Genomic DNA, 21,060 nt, shown 5'->3' with positions numbered 1-21,060 from the left:
TCCCAGGCAGGTGATCTGATATAAATTACAATTTCATTTTCTTTATTCTGTGCAGCAATTATATACTACTGTCCAGATTTTTATTGCTTTCATAGATTTGTGTTTCTTATAGACAGACAATATCTTCTTCTGGCTTTTAATACATGAAAGTATGTTACATATTGGGGTGAATTTAATTCATCAGAAGAGATTGCTACTATTAATGTATAGATTATAGATTAGAAATAGTATCTTTCAAACATATGCGATACAATAAGTCTTCTATTTTCATGAGGTCCATTACAAGAATGACCTAATCTATATAGAATTAGTCATAAGATCTAAAGAATGTGGTAACCTGGAAACTATTGCTCATAACCTAGGATGTTCACTCAGAATTACCAGCACATCCTGGCCTTGGCATTTGCTGTGAAGGAACTCAATGAGAATCGCCAACTCTTACCCAATGTCAGTTTGGGCTTCCACATCTTAAACAGCAATTTTTTGGCAAGGTGGACCTATCTTGCCTCAATGGAACTTCTATCCACTCAGGACAAATTCACCCCTAACTACAAATGTGATATTCAGAATAGGATTGTGGGAGTCATTGGAGGACCTACTTCTGAAGTCTGCCTCCACATGACTAACATCTTGAGCACCTACAAGATTCCACAGGTAAAAAAAATATATGAAAGATTCTGGTTTATTAACCATAAGATAACATAATGTTATCTTAATGTTACCATATTTTCTTGAATGCAGAAAATATGACTTCAGGAATAGAGTGGGCAATGCCTGGAATGCATTACCTGATTCTGTTGTTACATCCCCAAACCCCCATAATTTTAACCTAAGACTTTCTACTGTTTACCTCCCCCCATTCCTAAGAGATCTATAAAGGGCATTCAGAAGTGCACCAACATGGCTACTGTCCCTGTTCTACGGTCTCCATTTATTTCTACCCATTTACTATGTTTATATTTATGTTTATACTTATACCTGTTATTTTTTACATGTTTGAGAAACTAACTAACTAAATTAAATAAATAAATATATAAGATAGTTTTGTAAATGAAAGATAGAAACTGGAAATCTTATTGGTTTGCTAGTTAATTTATTTATGACATACTGAGAAAGTAGATCAGTCTATATTTGGGTGCTGAAATTTTTGGGGAACTGTGTTGTAATTATTATAAATGGGAATATTTTCCAGAAATACATCTATACTTCAATATTTATAAATTCTACCTTTACTGAGAATCACTGATCAGGAGTTTTCGAAAAAAGGTTTGAAAAGTCTAAATTTATATGTAAAGATTGTAATCAATACTGTTCAATAGCAAAAATCTTGATAAATCATTCTATTTCCTGTGGTCTAGGAAAAAAATATACTACTTTGCAGATTTGTCATAAGAAATATTTAAATTATCATAAAAGTATATAAGGTTTATATACTTTAAAGATTTATATATTATAAAGAAAAAAATAATGAAAACAATTCTGATTATCTCTTTTTCTACTAAAAGTATGAGGTTCATTTTTTAAATTCTTACCGAGCTCTTCCCATTTTTATTTTATTTATTTTTTTGGTTCAGATCTTATACGGGTCTTCTCCAATAATAAATGACAAAAGCAAAGAATATTTTTTTCACCAAATGTTTCCAAGTGGGACACATCAATATTTGTGCATTCTAGAGTTACTACTGCATTTCAAGTGGACCTGGATCGGTGCGATTGTTTTTGATGATGACAATGGAGATGTCTTTGTACAGGATATACTTCCCTTTTATTATCGGAAGGGTATTTGTCTGGACTTCTTAGAAGCATTCCCCAAAATATCTTTTTCCAGTGACATTGCTGAAACAGCCACGGAATGGTTTGCAACCTCACGTATTGTCACAGGAAGTAGTGCCAACACTGTTATTATTCAAGGTGAAATGCAAACAGTTAGTGTCTTAAGGACAATTTTCCACTTTTCAAAATTTTATGACGTAGCAATTGAAAGCCGAGTGTGGATTATGACAGCCCAAATGGATTTTGCATGTCCTGGTTTGTCAAGAGATTGGGACATCCATTTCCTCCATGGGGCTCTATCGCTTGCTGTGCATACAAACTATCCCAGAGGATTCCAGAAATTTCAGAAGGAAAGAGGCCCTGCTTCAGAAAATAGAGATGGGTTTATCAGAATCTTCTGGGAAGATGTATTTAATTGTGATTTCTCAAATTCCAACCTAGAAGAGGGGGATAAGAATATCTGTACTGGGGAAGAAAAATTGGACAATCTGCCTAGAACCCTATTTGATACAAACATGTCTGGCCACAGTTATAGTATCTACAATGCAGTTTACATTATGGCACATGCTTTGTATGCCATAACTTCATTGAAGTCAAAAGAGAGGACAATGATAAAAAGCAGAAAACAAAAATATCTACTTGGAGAGCCCTGGCAGGTATCTTCCATGAATGTACTAGAGCTATTTTTAATAGACAATTAAAGACATTGCAGCATAGAATATTGTTGCCCACTTAAATTATTACCCACTTAAGTGCTGGGAAATAGATATAAAAGAGGCAAAAATGCAGTTCTTCTCTGAACTCATAAATCTATATAATGACGGCTACCTTCTGGGGAAAACTACAAAAATTAAAGTAATTAAATTTATATCATTAAAAAAGGAACAAATTTCTCTTTATGGTTTTTCCCTTTTAAATATAGCTTCTGAGTATGTATTGAGAATGTTAAGAAGAGATGAAATATGTATAGTGTTACATATTTCTGTATATTTTTATGCTTTGAGTATGTCTTTATATATAGATCAGTGTTTCTCAATGTTGACGACTTGAAGATGTCCAGACTTCAACTCCAAGAATTCCCCAGCCAGCATTCGCTGACTGGGGAATTCTGGGAGTTGAAGTCCGAACATCTTCAAGTCGCCAACATTGAGAAACACTGATGTAGATATTGTTTCTTTAACTGTAAATACAGTGCAAACATTTTCTACAAATTAATATGTAATGATTTTATAATACGTTTATTACATTACCAAGTTAAACATTAAAATATAAACTAACATAACAGGAAAAAGGGGAAGGGAATAATAAAACAGATTAAAAAGGGACAGCACACCCAGTGAGAATAATTTGGATATGGATATCCAACAAATTAAGGGCTGTGGTGGTTCAATGGCTAAGACACTGAGCTTGTCAATCAGAAGGTCGGCAGTTTGGCAGTTTGAATCCCTAGTGCCGTGTAATGAAGTGAGCTCCCATTACTTGCCCCAGCTTCTGCCAACCTAACAGTTCTAAAGCACGTAAAATGCAAGTAAAAAAATATGGACCATCTTGGTTGGAAGGTAACAGTGTTCCATGAACCTTCGGAATTGAGTCATGCCGACCACATTACCACAGAGACATCTTCTGACAGCACTGGCTCTTCAGCTTTGAAAAGGAGATGAGCACTGCTCCCTAGAGTGGGGAACAACTAGCACATATGTACGGGGGGAACCTTTACCTTTATCCAACAAATGGATATCCAACATCTTCCAACACTGGATGTTTTTAAGAAGCTGTTGGATATGGATTTGTCTGAAGTGGTGTAGGATTTCCTGCCTAAGCAGGAGTTTGGACTAGGAGACTTTCAAGGTCACTGCCAACTCTGTTATTCTATTCTATTCTATTCTATTCTAGTCTAGTCTAGTCTAGTCTAGTCTAGTCTAGTCTAGTCTATTAATTTCTCCTATATTAAAAGCAATTTGTCTTCCAAACTTCTTTCCCAAACTTTCAGGTATTGTCCAGGCAATTGACTTGAACATTTCCTCCTCCTCCCCCTCCCCCCTCCTCCTCCTATTTCTGTATTTTCCCCTTCCAAATTATTCATCTTACCAATAACAGAGAAAAATTGTAGCTCAGGGTTGTAATGGGGAATTCCTTGTTTTCTTGTATGTCTTCCATGATTCAAACTAGGTATCATCATCACTGATCCTTCATCTTAGTTTTAAATTGTTTTAGAATTATTATGAAGGTTCTCCCTGGCCTCATTTCCTCCCCATCTTCTCTTCAAATTAGTTCCATAGGTTTATAAGAAATACATTTTTAACAAACAGTGCTGGAGAAAATATTTCCTTTGATGACAATGGACACATAATTGCTGGATTTGATATTTTCAACTGGGTCACATATGAAAACAACACATTTACAAAAGTCAAAGTTGGATGGGTTGACCCAAACCCTCCCTCTTCTAATTGGCTCAACATTCATGAGGACTCCATTGTGTGGCCCACAAGATTTAATCAGGTATACATCTTGTACAGATTTAGGCATAGCTTAACCTATATTTCTGAATATTAAAAAAAAAACATGGAATTGTTCATCTATTGAAACAATTTAGTCTTATGCTGTTAGTATATTTATGTTTTGAATTTGCTCTGCTGTATAGTTTAGTGTACAATTATATGGCAATATCTTGACAAAGGGACATGGTGGCTCAGTGGCTAAGATGCTGAGCTTGTCAATCAGAAGGTTGGCATGTCAGGGTTCGAATCCCTAATGCGGTGTAACAGAGTGAGCTCCCATTATTTCTCCCAGCTTCTGCCAACCTACCTGTAAAAGATGTAAGTAGAAAAATAAGGACCACTTTGGTGGGAAGGTAACAGTGCTCTGTGCACCTTCAGTATATAGTCAATCTGGTCACATGACCATGGAGACGTCTTTGGACAGTGCTGGCTCTTTGGCTTTGAAACAGAGATAAGCACACACACCCCCCCCAGAGCCAGAAAAAACTAGCATGCATGTGCGAGGGAACCGTTACCTATCTTGACAACCTTTTGATAACTTTAGAAGAAGAGTGCTATTCCGCTCAGGTATTTCTCGGCTAAAGTGGTTGACATTCTGAAGGACTCCATTGTGTGCTCTACAAGAGATAAATGGATACTTACAGTATTTTGCATAGTTTTGAAGATAACTTAAACCACATTCTAAATATTCAAAGGGTCATTCTACTCTTCCAACTGTAACATCAATAGTCCTACTGAGATACTGAAATAATGTTTTGAATTAAATTGCTCTAAAAAGTGGTACAAGATTACAAGTCTTCTTTAGAACTGGAAAAGTTGCCAAAGTGAAAACTCTAGGACTTAGGCTAGGTTGTGAGGGGAAAAAATCTTAAAGGAGAATATCAAAATACTCCCATACTGTTGTTGAGGAGCTGAGTTTGATGTTAAGTAGAATGTGGCCATTATCTTGGATAACTGACCAATATCTGAGATAAATTGAACCAGTTTGCTGCTCATTGCTTAGTTTGCTGATTCAAGATGAATACTACCTGGAAATGCTTGCCATGACACTTACCCACCATGTAGGCAGTGACCACCATAATAGTCATCTGACAATAACTCATTCTCAAACAATAAATAGAGAAAATATGCATCTATGTTTCAATAAAAGGAATGCCATGGCAGAGCTACCAAACTGATTCCTTTATTTTTCATCTCCTTCATTCAGAAAAGACCCTTATCCCTGTGTAATGACTATTGTCATTCTGGTTCAAGTAAGGTCAAAATAGAAGGAAAGTCATTTTGCTGCTATGACTGCTTTTCATGTCCAGAAGGGAAAGTTACAAATCAGAAAGGTAATGTTTCTTCAATTTATAAATGTTGTTGTTGTTAATTGTGAAGTCATGTCTGACCCATTGTGACACCATGGACAATGTTCATCCAGGCCTTCCTGTCCTCTACCATCCTCTGGAGTCCATTTTAGCTGACGCCTACTGCTTCAGTGACTCCGTCCATCCACCTCATTCTCTGTCGTCACCTTCTTCTTTTGTCTTCAATCTTTCCAAGCATTAAGCTCTTCTCCAGTGAGTCCTTTCTTCTCATTAGGTGGCCAAAGTATTTGAATTTCATCTTCAGGATCTGGCCTTCTAAAGAGCAGTCAGGGCTGATCTCTAGGACTTACCAGTTTGGTTGTCTTGCAATCCAAGGGACTTGCAGGAGTCTTCTCCAGCACCATAGTTCAAAGGCTCAATTCTTTGATGCTCAGCCTTTCTTATGGTCCAACCTTCACAGCCATACATTGCAACTGGAAAAAACATAACATTGATACACACTTTTGCTGGCACAGTGATGTCTCTGCTTTTTAGTATGCTTTCCAGGAGTAAGTGTTTTTTAATTTCTTGGCTGCAGTCCACATCTGCAGTGACCTTGGAGCCCAGGAAAATAAAACCTGTCACTACCACCATTTCTTCCCCATCCATTTGCCAGGAATTGAGAGGACCAGATGCCAAGATCTTAGATTTCTCAATGTTGAGTTTCAACCCAACTTTTTGCACTCTCCTCTTTCACCCGCATCAAGAGGCTCTTTAGTTCCTCTTCACTTTCTGCCATTAGAGTGGTATCATATGCATATCCGAGGTTGTTGATATTTCTCCCAGCAATCTTAATTCCAATGTTTGGTTCATCTAGCCACGCCTTTCCCAGGATTAGTTTATAAATATTAACCCACCAAAACCTATCTGGAATAATTTCAGCATGTTATATAGTACTGTATATGTTGCATTATAGGATATTTTACAAATCATTTGGGATGAGTGAAATGTAGGAAAGTACTTTATGTCTTCTCTAATTAACTGCCACAAAATAAAACCCAAGAGGAAGACACAGCTTCTGGAAACTTAAGGAAATTTAATATCAACTCTACAAACTGTTCATGAAATACTCTTGACTTCCCTTAAGATCAGCATTATATTTATTGTTCTGCTCTAGCTTTGTTACTGAAGACCTGATGTGCTGCTGTACCTAATCAAAAACATTGCTGGCTCTTTCAAATCACATGCATATTCTAATTTGCATCAATTAATAATAATGGTTTGCATCTGCTCCCTTTTTAGGTTAGTCAAACTACTGTAGCTGCTGCACTATAAATCAGCATTTGTGGGCTAATCTCTAGTTTTAAACAAACTCTTTAGAAAAGATGTGAGATGAATTTCTTTTAATAACTTGCCCTCCCCCAGAATCTTTTTGTGTCTCCTGTTTTGAAAATGGCAATGACTATTTATGATGAGCTATAATTTCAATATCCAACCTTTGTGGTGAAAAACTGGCATCTAAAAATTTTGCTTTTAGCATACACCTTTCACCTATTGCATATACTGTATGATTTTATAACTTACTTTGTTTTAACTTACCATATTTTACGGACTATAAGACACACCGATGTATAATGCGCACCAAGATTTCAAAGAGGTAAGTAGGGCTGTGGGAAGGAAAAATGTCTTCATTTTTGCGAAAAACAGCTCTGTTTTTGTGAATAGTGGGCCGAAAACAAGCTCTTTTTTTGCAAAATCAGAGCCGTTTGTGCCTTCCCTCCAACCCTGCTGAAGTCTGCAGAGTGCTACTGGGCGCTGGGGGCTAGGAGAAGACAAAAACCCCTTCATTTTTTGTGGAAAATGGCCCATTTTGGCCTGTTTTTCACAAAAACGGGGGCATTTCTGCCTTCCCCCAGCCCTGCTGAAGTCTGCAGAATGCTTCTGGGGCTGGCGGGAAGGCAAAAACACCTCCATTTTTGCAAAAAGAAGCCAGTTTTTACCTGTTTTTACCCCCTCAAAAAATGGAATGCAGGGGTGGGGCTTTGGGATGTCAAAAATGGCTGTATTCGATGTATAAGACACACCAACATTTCCATGCTATTTGGGGGGGGGTGCGTTTTATACTCCGAACAATATGGTATTTTTAGAATAGAATAGAATAGAATAGAATAGAATAGAATAGAATAGAATAGAATAGAATAGAATAGAATAGAATAGAATAGAATAGAATAGAATAGAATAGAATAGTTCTTTATTGGCCAAGTGTGATTGGACACACAAGGAATTTTTTCTTTGGTGCATATGCTCTCAGTGTACATTAAAAAAATGCATCAATCAAGAATCAGAAGATACAACACTTAGTGATAGTGATAGGATACTAAATAAGCAATCAAACCAAACTATGAACTAAATAAAACAATATAAATTGCAAAGATGCAAGCAACAAGTCATAAGTGGGAAGAGTTAGGTAAAAGAAAGAATGAGAAGAAGAATAGTAATACAGCCTTAGTAAATAGTTTGACAGTGTTGTGGGAATTAGTTCTTTAGCAGAGTGCTGGCATTTGGCAAAAAAAAAAAAACGGTCCTTGTGTCAGACTTATTGAATTAATCAAATAAAAACTTCCAGAAAACATAATTCAAAAGCTTAGTTTAAATTCAGATATATGGCCTGTCATTGGCTGCATTACAGGCATTGTTTATTAGTGCCTTCAGTCTAGATAATAACTTTGCAACTCCAGAGAACTTCCTATTGAAGCTGTAACCATGGCATATCTTGCTAAATTTCTTACTTCTTTCAATAATACTTCATTAATACAGTAACTTCTACATTTTAATAAGAGCAATGTATTCATTCATTTGTTCATTCATTCATTTGTTCCTTTCCACAGACATGGATGATTGCTTGCCATGCCCAGAAGGACAGTATCCAAACAACCATCATGATTCATGCCTCCCAAAACATATAGTTTTCCTCTCTTATGAAGACCCGTTAGGCATCAGTTTGGCCACTGCCACAATTGTCTTTGCTTGCATTGCCACTGTGGTGCTTGGGATCTTCATCAAATACCAGGACACTCCCATAGTCAAGGCCAACAACCGGAACATCACCTACCTTCTCCTTGTCTCCCTTGTGCTCTCATTCCTTTGCAGTTTATTATTTATAGGACAACCTGAAAAGGTGACCTGCCTTTTGCGACAAACTGCTTTTGGGATTGTCTTCTCAGTTGTAATTTCTTGTGTGTTGGCCAAAACCATCATTGTGATTTTAGCTTTCATGGCTTCAGTGCCAGGATCCAAGATGAGGCGATGGCTGGGCAAACCATTAGATAATCACATTGTTGTTTCTTGTTCCCTTTTTCAAGTCACTGTTTGCACTATATGGCTTGTAATCTCACCCCCATACACAGAAGCTGATACGAACTTAGTGGCAGATGAAATTATCCTGGGGTGTAATGAAGGCTCTACTGTCATGTTTTACTGTGTCTTGTTGTACCTGCTTTTCTTGGCCATTGTTGGTTTCAATGTGGCTTTCCAAGGCCGGCATTTACCAGACAGTTTTAATGAGACCAAGTTCATCTCCTTCAGCCTGTTGTGTTTTTGCAGTGTCTGGTTATCTTTTTTCCCAACATATCTAAGCACCAAGGGGAAATATATGGTGGCCGTGGAGATCTTTTCCATATTATCTTCCAGTGCTGGGTTATTGGGTGGCATCTTTTTCCCCAAATGCTTTGTTATTCTACTAAGGCCTGATCTGAATACTAAAAAACAACTAATGAGAGGCAAAAAAGAATAAATATAATTCCATAACTTGTTCAGTAAATGATACCTTGACTGAAGAACACTAAGAAAATAGTGCAGAATTAAGTCATTGCAAGTCATAGGAATTATTTCTGAGTGCTTTAGGCACTTATCAATTTCTCCTACCTTTGTCCCCTAAACAAATTGTTGAAACAAATTATTAACCCAGATAAATCCACCATTATTTTAATAAATATAATAGAAGCAATGAACATCAACTCTTATTCCTCCAAAATAATATTGTCATTTTCTTTCCTTCCTTCTAATTGGTTTTATAGAATAATATTGAGTATACGAACGTCTGGTTTGGCGTCGCGCCGGAGCGAGCTGCCGACAGATCTTCTGCTCGGTTCGCCCGGTCTTTGCACGAGCGTGGCCGTAGTAGGCAAGGTCCCTTCGAGGTGCGAGGACCTGTGGAGAGGGGAAGCATCGGAGCATCGGAGGGAGAAAGGCGATCTCCCCCCACGAAGCGAGAGACTCCCTCAGATCACGTGCAAAAGAGGTCAGCTGATTAATGGCCGACCAGAAGACGTGACTGCCAGCCCTCAACAAGGAAGGGAAAGACAGCTGCAGGGAACGTTGCGGATTGAAAGACGGTAAACATAAGACCTTGACTTAAAAGCCTAAATTTGAAGAGATTAATAACTTAATTGTTATGAGCACGGATACGTGTGTGGGCGCATTTAGTTGAAGCGGCCAGTAAAGATGGACAGGAAAGATTTAAGAGAGCCGAGTGGTGGAGGGGATAAAGAAGGACTGAGTCTTTGGAATATCTAAATCTGGAGGATTAACGGTGGGCGAGATGGAGAAGAGAAAGACAGTCGGTTGGATCTGCCCTCTTCGTGGGAAAAAAGGGAAAAAGGCTTGTGAGTCGCGAGGGTTTGAATCAACTTTAAAACTCTGATGAGGCGGTGCCAAGTCACAGATAGAGACAATAGAAGGGCGACACTATACTGACAACAGGAAGTGATTGATGGGTGAGCTCTAAAACACTTTCAGAAGCTCTGGCCTCTCCCGTCTCTTGACTCTTCACGCTGAAACGTCTTCTCCTTAGCTAGTGGATGCCTCCCAAATATTACAGAACTATTTGATTCTATACTGTATAGCTCTGCTCCAGTTTAACTACCTTGCTTGTCCTTCGGGTACTGTATAATTACTCAAACAGCAACCAGAAGGTACTAGATTTACAGTTCAAAGGGGGAGAGCCAAATTAACTTAAATGGCAACAAGAACAGTAACTTTAACCAAAGGGAGCAAAAAGCAAACTCCTTTATCCACTCCGGTGAGGGAAAAGTCGCCTGAGGGCAGGCAGATGGGAGATGAGACAGCCTCAACTTCACAAGGCCAGGAGGTAACAATGGACTCTCTACAGGAAGCAATACTGAAGATGAATGAAAACGTCACCAAAGGCCTGGAGGGAGTAAAGAATGAAATGCGTGAAGTTAAAAATAATATGGGAAAGATTGAGGAGCGTATAGGGGCTATACAAATAGCATTGTCAAGAAATGAACAGGAAATCCAAAATGTTAAGGAGAGAACGGAAATAGCGGAAAAAAAATAGACAAAACAGAGGATAAACTGGAATCTATAAACACAAACCTGGAGGAGGCCATCCTTCACCTAGAATTAGAGCGATCAGCATATTATCTGAGATTAGAAAACGTGGAGGAAGCAAGAGATGAAAATCTCCGGGAGCTGATTGGAGAAATTTTGGGACTAGTTCTTGACAGGCCGAAAAATGAGGTCATTAACGAACTGGATGAAGTCTATAGAATCAATACAAGCTTTGTGAGACGCCATCGACTTCTGAGGGAGATTCATGTGAGGGTGCTGAGAAGACAACTGAGAGAGGACATTCTAAGCACAATAAGAGGGGACTCATTAACGTATAAAGGTAAATAAATTCTCATCTTAAAGCAGATTCCCCAGAGAGTTAGAGAGAAGAGAAGGAAATATAACTTCCTCTCCTCACAATTAAACAGATATAGAATCCAGTTCCGATGGCTCCTTCCAGAAGGAATGTTAATTACATGGAGGGAAAAGAAGTACCGGATAGATACCTTGGAGAAAGCTCAAGAATTCCAGGAACTTTTACTAGCAGATGAAGAGAGGTTTAATAAAGAAGGAACCTTAAGACAGGAGGATATTATAACTGAAACTCAATTGGAGATCTAAAGGTGCCCTCAAAGTGAACAACTTGTAAAGGAATTGAGGAATGGGAAACGAATGTACTATCAGCAAATATAAATGGTCTTAACATAACTTCCAAAAGAAAACGTGTACTGTTGGATCTAGTGAAACAAAAGTTAGATGTAATCTGTCTTCAGGAAACCCACATTAAAGAGAAATATAATAACCTGTTGAGATGTCCAAAATTAGGTAAAACATTTTGCTCGTCAGCACAAACTAGAAAAAGGGGAATTGTGATGTATATAAAAGAATGGTTGAACCCCAAATTAATATATGCAGATAAAGAGGGTAGAGTATTAATAGTGGAGATAATGAATGGTGGGAAAAAATTTTTACTAGTTGGAATTTATGCTCCAAACCAAAAACAAGAAAGATTTAATGTAAATCTATACAAGAGGATAAATGAAATAAAGTGGCAAAATATATGTATTCTAGGGGACTTCAACGCAATAGTAGACGATAAAATTGATTATAAGGGTATACACAAGAAAAGTACTAGAAGGAAACTACCAACTGCCTATGCAAATATGGTGAAGGAATTAGACCTCTATGATGTCTGGCGAACAATGAATGACAAGATACAACAGTACACATTTTATTCTCAACCACATAATTCTTGGTCCCGTATCGATATGGTCTGGTCAAACCCGGAACTACTCATGGATACTGTAAACATTGAAATAACAACGAACAAGTGGGCCAACCATCACCCAGTCTTATGGCAATGGAAAGGGAAGTCAAGGATAAAAGCTAGGTGGACATTAAACCAGAACATATTACAAGAGAAACAATTTGTACAATTAATAATTGTATTGTATAATTGTATAAGTTTATTTATAGGCCGCCATTTTCCCTGAGGGGACTCAGGGCGGCTTACAACTTATGTAGGAAGGGGAAACATACAATGACATATAGGACAATACATAATTAAAAGAATAAAGCAACATTCATCATTCGGGCGGGGATGGATTATAATCTTTAACCCCAGGCCTGATGGGATAGCCAGGTCTTGAGGGCTGTGCGGAAGGTCTGGAGGGTGGTTAGGGTACAAACAAGGCACTGGGCCATTTTTTCAAAGAAAACAGTAAAGAGCAGACATCAATACAAAACGTTTGGGATACGATGAAGGCAGTCGTGAGGGGAACATCAATAGCCTATATAACAAGAAGAAACAAAATGTATAGGGGAAAACTTAATACATTGAACAAAGAATTAAGAGAGACAGAACTGCTGATTCAGAAAGAGCCAGACAATATTAGATACAGGGAGAAAGGAGAGTTAATCAAACACCAAATAAATTTGATCTCTCAAGAGGAAGTAGCACAAAACATTAAGAGAATGAAACAGAACTATTTTGAACATGCAAATAAAACTGGGAGATGGCTGGCCCACAAAATAAGAAAAGATGAGGTTAAAAGAACTATTAAACAATTGAGCGACGAGGAGGGGAACTTGAAACAGGAAATAGGGGAAAAGAAAAAGATTGTACAGAACTACTATAAGAAACTATACGAACCGGACGAAATTAGTGAACAAGACATTAGAAAATACCTAATAAAGCAGAAACTTCCAGTCTTGCCGGAGGAGATGAGAGAGATGCTTGATAAGGAAATTACACAAGAGGAACTGAAAAAGGCCATTCAAAAACAAAAAAACAATAAAACACCTGGTCCAGATGGGCTTCCATCGGAAATATACAAAAAACGTCAAAATACCGTAGAAGACAAATTATTAGAATTATTCAATGAGGCACTACAAAATGGTAAGGTCCCAAAATCATGGGGGGAAGCTTACATTACCCTAATACCAAAGGAAGAGGCGGATAGTAGTAAAATTCAAAACTATAGACCTATATCCCTGTTAAACGCAGATTACAAAATTTTTATATCAATATTGGCGGAAAGATTAAAAATAATATTAAATTGACGCTTCCTGGGAGGAGCCTGCTGGTGGTGGCAGCAAAAAATCAGCTGCCTCCAAATTCCTGGCTACGTACCTGTTTAGAGGATCTTCCATCTGACGTCTTATCAGGTTTTCTTATCCTTCAGGCAAGAAGGAAAGAAGAAACTGTTTTGCTGGCAAATGCTCTTCGATTTTTGCAGCTTTTTTTTTTTAAATATATTTTATTCATTTTCACATTCCATTTGCAATCACTTATATACAGGGTATTTACTATAAAAAAAGTAAAAAAAAGAAATAAAACAAACAAAATAAAAAGGAACACAACTCATCATTCACAACCCCACCTAACACTTCCATCCTCCATACACCCCATCTACCTCCTCCAACTTTCCTTTCTCCCTCTAACACTCCCCTCCTACTTCCCTTTCCCCTCAAACCTTCCTTCTCCCCTTACTCCCCACACGCCCTCCTTACATTCCCCTTACTCCTTCCTTACTCCTCCCTCTTCTTTCCCTCTATCTCCCTCCTTGGTGTATGCCTTTATTCGAGTGTTGTTTAATCTGATAAAAGTAAAATAAACCAAGGGAAAATATATATATATATATATATATATATATATATATAGATAGATAGATAGATAGATAGATAGATAGATAGATAGATAGATAGATAGATAGATAGATAGATAGATAGATAGATAGATAGATAGATAGATAGATAGATAGATAGAAAGAAAGAAAGAAAGAAAGAAAGAAAAAAGAGAGAAAAGAAAAAAGAAAAAACCACCGTATATAAATACATTCTTGTTCTTATTGAGACTATTTTAACGCCCCCCTACCCCCCCCCCCCACAAATCCCCATCCCTAATCCTCCCGACTTCCCAGGGCCCACACCTGGCACTACCTTCTGTCTAAAATATCTTGTATACATATGGATTAAAAATAAAAGTAATATGTCAAAAGAAAGAAAAAAACAAGAAAACAAAAAAAGAAAAGAAAAGAGAAAAGAAAATAAAGAAAAAAAAAGAAACCACTCTTTGTGTTGATCTCAGCCACCCATCTTTATCTATGCTTAAATAGTATAAGTCATTCTATCTATATTTTATTCTCGTTCTTACTTCTTTGTTATTTACCCCAACCTTCTGTAGACTCTCCCGTTCCTCTTCCTAAACCTTATATTCAGGTAAACATTTATACAAATTTGTGTAGGCATCAATATACAGTCTAACCAAAATTGATCCCTTCCGATAAAATTTAAGCAACGTGGTTCATGCCACATATTCAAATATTACTTTACAGAAGAATAATCAAACTTTCCCTTCTAATAAAATTTAAACAGCGTAAATAATCTTTCTTAACCTCCTTTTCAAACAATAATTCAAAATAATCTAACCAAGCTTCCCCTTCTTAGTAAAGTTTAAGCAGCGTAGATCAAGTATTACTTTACACAAAAATCAGTTTCTATCTTAAGATAATCCCAACCGATTTTCTCTTCTAATAGGATTTAAATAACGTAAATCATTCCACATGCATTTTACCCTCATCCCTTGCTTGTCTGATATTTACCACTATCAAATTTATGCAGACATTTGTTTAAGATCTAGCTCAAAGTAATTTCAACCAACTTTCCCTTCTAATAAGAATTAAATAGCATGGATCATCATTGAAGACTTCCTGGGGGCGTGGCCTGTTGCCGAGGAGGGCTCAACCGAGCTCCTCAGGGATCTGGTCTGTATATCTAAATAAGATCATAGATATCACCCCTTTTTGGCTAAGGAAGGGGCAGGGAGTAGCTCTGTATGCTAGGGTCTATTCGTAATCCACAGCCTTTTCTTTTTTTTTGGCTGTGGACAGAGATTAGATCCAGCGGGAGCGGAGCTTTTATCTCCAGCCAGTTCTTCTCAGCTGCCTTTTTTGGCAGCCCCAGACAGGCTAGCCCCCTCCCCCCAGGACAAAGCAAAGTTTTTTTCAAGCTAGGTTAATACGGGCGGGTCCCACTCCTGTGAGATTTATGTTTTTATTACTATCTTAAATACCAGCACCATTCGTCTTAGAGACTTCTTTGTCTAAATGGACTTCAAAATGGCGATTTCCCCCCATTGGTGATTGATAGTAGATGTACTTAGCCGGTCTTACCTTCCTGCAGACCGCTCCTTAACAAAATAAACTCTTTTTCCTTGGAAACAGAGTGGAGCAAAAGCGCTGCTTATCTGTTTATTTATTATGGCACCCAGATCAAAGAAGCGTCTTGCTACAAATGTGCCTAAAGAATTTAAAGAATTCATATTGGAACCACAGCCTTTGTCTCCTATGCCCTCTACTGGAGAATTTTTAACACAGGAATATTTCTTTAAAATGTTTAATGATTTTAAAAAAGAAATTAAGGAATTTGTATTGGAACTATATGATGATTTAAGGTCTAAAATTAACCAAATGAAGGCGAATACGTTCGCAGCCGTGTCTGCCCTGTCAGATTATTCTGCTGAAATAGAGAATAAATTGGAAAGCTTGGAGAAGGCTAATTTTAATTTGACTACTAATATTCAAATATTACAACAAAAAATTAGAGACACTGAAGAACAGCTCATGATGATAAATTTTAATAGGAAGGCATTTGCAATAAGAGTTAGAGGATTCCGTGAAAAGGAGCAAGAGAATCTGAAACAGACCTTTGCTGAAGCCTTCAGCCAGGCGGTGGGAAGCCCGGGACTTAACTTTGATTGGCAGATTCGGAAAATCTATCGCCAGAACTCATTGATAGCGGAACAGCGACAGCTCCCGAGGGACATAATTATATATTTCTCCACAAAAGAATCCAGAAATGCGATTGTGCAAAAGTTTCATAATAACAGTCTCCGAGTTGATGACCAGGACCTGATTGTCTTCAAAGATATTCCTTTCCAGATGTTGAGAGCAAGAAGGGACTACGCCTTTTTAACTAAAGAGCTTAGGAGTCAACAGATTCGATACAGATGGGAGGCCCCTGCCGGCATTACGGTCACATTTGAGAATCAAAGATTTCTTCTTAACTCTGTTTCGGAGGCCCGAGATTTCTATCGTAGGACTTTGAAGGCGGGACTTCCTGACTCACTTGGAAGAGAGGAGAGACAAGCGGAAGGAGAAGGCAAACGGCAGGCCGCGTGGCTGCAAGATGGAGGGGGTAGCCTTTCCTCCCTCGGAGAAGCAGAAAAACAGAGATCGAGAATTTAGACATTTTAAAATATTTGCCAAAGTTGTGGACCGAATGGGGGTTTGCGACCTCTCTCCGGTAGAAAAAGCGGATTAATTCTTATTAGAAGGGAAAGTTGGGTGAAATTACTTTGAGCTAGATCTTAAACTAATGTCAGCATAAATTTGATAGTGGTAAACATCAGACAAGCAAGGGATGAGGGTAAAATATATGCGGAATGATTTACGTTGTTTAAAGCTTATTAGAAGAGGAAAGCCGGTTGGGATTATCTTAAGATAGATGTAAAATGAATGCGGAATGAATTATGTTGTTTAAATTTTGTTAGAAGGGACTACTTTAAAACAGAAGGTTAACTGACTTTTGTTGAAAGTATTATTTGAATATGTGGATTTTTGCAGCTTTTGTGCTTGCAAGGAAAGGGGGGCTAGCCCAAGGCAGAACGGCTGTCCGTGCTGGGAACTTCAAACTGCCTTGTGCAGGACAAAGTAGGTCTCCCCCACTCTGTTCAAAGTTTTGTTTGATTTAATCTTATCACGAGCTGAATCCGTTTGCGTGGACAATAATTGTTTATCAACATTTTAGCTTCTTTTCTTTTTCTCCTCCAAAAAATTATTTACTTAGAGGCTTTTAAAATGGCGCCGAGCAGGCTGGTTTCTCCGGTAATAACGAACCCTTTTTGTTAATCCTCACAAGAATTCAAAACAAAAGAGATTGCTTATCATATGTTTTGGTTTCACAATAGAAGAATTTTACTCCTTCATTAACCTTGCTTATCTGGAAGTTAAATGGTGATGAATCTGCTGAACGGTCTTGTTACAATGTTTACTCACTGAAAGTTTTGCCAAGCCTTAAACTTCAAAATAAAAGCCTCTTTACTTAAAGCTGCATATTCAGGCAATAGAGTTTTATTAACTGCAGGCAGATAAATTTTGGAATGGCCTCAAAACCAAATATTAACTTGAAGTCATCACCCTCTACTTCCAGGGGCACATCCTCAGTTCCTGGCACAAAGCTGCAGCCTCCGCTTCCTACGCCCCCTGCTGGGGATGTGTTAACGAAAGAATTTTTCCTGAGTAATCTAAGCGAGGCTCTTAATGCACAGACAATTAAAATGGAAGATAAGTTTAGAGATAATAGAGAGGTGGTAAAGCAGGAGAGAAAAGAGGAAATAAAAGAAATGAAAGAAGAAATTAAAAGTGAAATAAAAGGACTTAAACAGGAGCTGTATGAGAAATTTGATGCTAAGGTTGATAAAATTAGAGACAACATGCTGAGTCTTGTAACTGTATTAACAGAACATATTTCTGGAATGGAAGATACTCTAGAGGTTCTTAATGATGCCAATGCTAACTTGACATTGAAAACAGAGGTGGTGGAACAAAAAGTGGAAAATGCTGAAAAAGAAATTATTATGATACAGTACCGACAAATGGAGTTCGCATTAAGAGTAAGGGGGCTGCGTGAGGAGAAACAGGAGAACCTGAAACAGATCCTATCGGAAGCTTTTGACCGCCTGATGGGAAGGCCAGGGACCAACCAAGACTGGCAAATTGACAAAGCTTACTGCGTTAACTCCTGGCTGGAAAAGCAGAAGCAGCTTCCTCGAGACATCGTTATATATTTTACTACAAGAGAGCTTAGAAATATGGTACTGCAAGCGTCTTATAACACTAAGCTTCAAATTGGCGGTCAAGACCTGGGTGTTTTGAAAGAGATACCACCTCAAATGTTAAGAGCCAGGAGAGACTACACTTTTTTGGTCGAAGAACTCAGAAATCGTCAGATACAGTATAGATGGGATGCACCATTTGGCATCATATTCACATTTGATAAGCAAAGGTACCGCCTCAACTCTGTATGGAAAGCCCAAGATTTTTATTATAATATATTGAAGGCCGGACACCCTGCACCATCTGGACCTAGAGAAAGACCACAAGAAGGACAGGATAGACAGCAAACTACACAACCAACAGACAAGATGGAGCATCTCTCTTCTCTAGAAGTGCAAGGTGCTATGGAACCAAGACCTAGCCGCATGACTACTAGACGTATGGAGAAACAAGCTAAAAAGCAACAGCATCAACAATCATCGGCCATCGATCAAGGAACTACAATAACAAATCTGGAAGCAGTGGGAGGAGCTAGACCTAAGGTTAAACAGGCCATGCAGGAAGCTCTAAAAATGCTTCAACCAACCAAAGATGACAACTAAGATTTTAACATGGAATGTCAACGGACTGAATTCCCCACAGAAGAGGAAGAAAATATTTCATTATCTCAAACAGTTTAAGAACGATGTAATTTGTTTGCAAGAAACTCATATCAAGTCAACTGATCAAAAATATTTGATCAACTCAAAACTTGGTCAACATTTTGCAGCTTCTGCTATGGAAAAGAAGAATGGTATAGTTGTATACTTAAGAAAAGATATGAAAGCTGAATTAATAGAAGCAGATCCCTTCGGAAGATATATTGCTTTAGACTTAATCTTAGAAGGGAAAAAGACATTACTTTTGGGAATTTATGCTCCCAATCAACAGCAAGATAGATTCTATAGAAATCTTCATGCTAAATTAGTACAGTGGGACTATAGTTCCTGTATACTATTGGGTGACTGGAATGGAGTGATAGACACTAAGAGAGATAAGAAGATTTCCCGCCTAAATACCAAGATGCGAGCAAAGTTACCCAAATCTTTCTTTGACATTATGGATGATTTTGAATTGAGAGATATTTGGCGAGAAAGAAATGCAGAGGAATATGACTTCACTTTTTTCTCGGACAGGCATCAATCCCTTTCAAGGATTGATTTTATTCTAACCACTAATGATTTGCTTTCTAGGGTCAAGAAAACAAAGATTGCAGCTAGGGTCCTTTCGGACCATAACCCAGTTTGGATGGAGTTGGGAAGGGTAGTGCAGGCAAGAAGGTCTTGGAGATTGAATGAAAACTTATTTAGATATGAAAAGTATATTAATGATTGTAAAAAATTACTATCTGAATATTTTGTTTTGAATATGACTAAGGGTACATCTATGGAATTTGTATGGGACGCAAGCAAAGCGTATATGAGAGGAGTTTTGATGAATATAAATAAAACACATAGAAATAAGCAAGGGTTAAAACGAACAGAACTGGAACAGGAAATTAAGAGAAAAGAGCTGGAGTTAACAATGAACCCAGATGATACAAAGGTTAAGGAAGCTATTAACATATTAAAATCTCAATTTGACATGTTGATCTCTGACCAGGTAGCTACTAATTTATTATATGCAAAACACAATACTTTTTGTAATGCAAACAAACCTGGCAGATGGTTAGCTTATCAGATTAGGAAAAAAAGGAAAACTTGAAATATATCTAAAGTGATTTACAGAGGGAAGGAGGTGTTTCAAAGAAAGAGATTCAAAAGGCTTTCTGGGAATTTTTTACAGAACTGTATAAAGGGGATAAAATTAATGGTTTAGACATAGACAAATATTTAGACAAAGAGAAAATACCTTCAGTTAGAGAAGAACACAGGCAAAAATTGAATCAACCAATAACCTCGGGGGAAATCCTGCAGGTAATTAAGCAATTAAAGTCAGGGAAAGCACCAGGTACAGATGGCTTGACAGCGGTTTACTATAAAAACTTACAGTTAGAAATGGTAGAACCTCTTAGAGAATTATTTAATATGATTCAAACGGAAGGTAAAGTCCCTCCATCTTGGAAGACAGCGTTTATATCTTTGATACCCAAAGAAGATCAAGATACTACTCAACCCAAAAATTATAGACCTATTTCATTACTGAATGTAGATTATAAAATTTTTACTAAAATATTAGCAAATAGGTTAATGTTGGTCATTCAACAATTGATACATACGGACCAAACAGGTTTTATACAAGGGAGACAGATGAAAAGTAATGTCAGATTAATTATTAATGCATTAGAATATTTGGGAAAGAACAACCAGATCCCTGCTGCGTTTATATATTTGGATGCTGAGAAGGCCTTTGATCGAGTTAACTGGCAATTTCTGCTGAAGATACTGCAAAAAATGCAGATAGGAGATGATTTTTTACAGTCAATTAAAGCAATATACCAACAGCAAACAGCACAAATCATAGTCAATGGAAGTTTAACAGACTCTTTTCAAATTGGAAAAGGTACAAGACAGGGCTGTCCTTTGTCCCCATTATTGTTTATTATAACTTTGGAAGTATTGTTGAATAAAATTCGGGGCTTGGATGGTTTAAAAGGGATCAAGATTAGGCAGCAAGAATATAGAGTCCGCGCTTTTGCGGATGATTTGGTCATAATATTGGAACAACCGCAGGAATCCAGTATGGTTTTAATGAATACGATTAATCAATATGGTCAAGTGTCTGGCTTTAAAATAAACCTAGGAAAAACCAAAATATTAGCTATAAATATGA

The 21,060-nt window shown here is 37.6% G+C and overlaps 1 protein-coding gene across 1 annotated transcript; it reads left to right on the top strand.

The window, feature by feature from the left end:
* The first annotated feature begins 363 nt into the window (after positions 1 to 363).
* On the top strand, positions 364 to 9,353 carry LOC148046554 (vomeronasal type-2 receptor 26-like). Its single transcript, XM_087714835.1, has 4 exons — positions 364 to 654; positions 1,779 to 1,925; positions 5,479 to 5,605; positions 8,449 to 9,353. Exons 1-4 carry the CDS (start codon positions 364 to 366, stop codon positions 9,351 to 9,353), a joined length of 1,470 nt encoding a protein of 489 aa, XP_087570961.1.
* The last annotated feature ends 11,707 nt before the right edge of the window (positions 9,354 to 21,060 follow it).

Source organism: Thamnophis sirtalis, unplaced genomic scaffold (genome assembly GCF_051295495.1).
Source record: "Thamnophis sirtalis isolate CommonGarterSnake01/CBP01778 unplaced genomic scaffold, rThaSir2_p1.2 scaffold_4, whole genome shotgun sequence".
NCBI classification, from domain to species: domain Eukaryota; kingdom Metazoa; phylum Chordata; class Lepidosauria; order Squamata; family Natricidae; genus Thamnophis; species Thamnophis sirtalis.
This window is presented reverse-complemented; position numbering and strand designations above follow the sequence as displayed.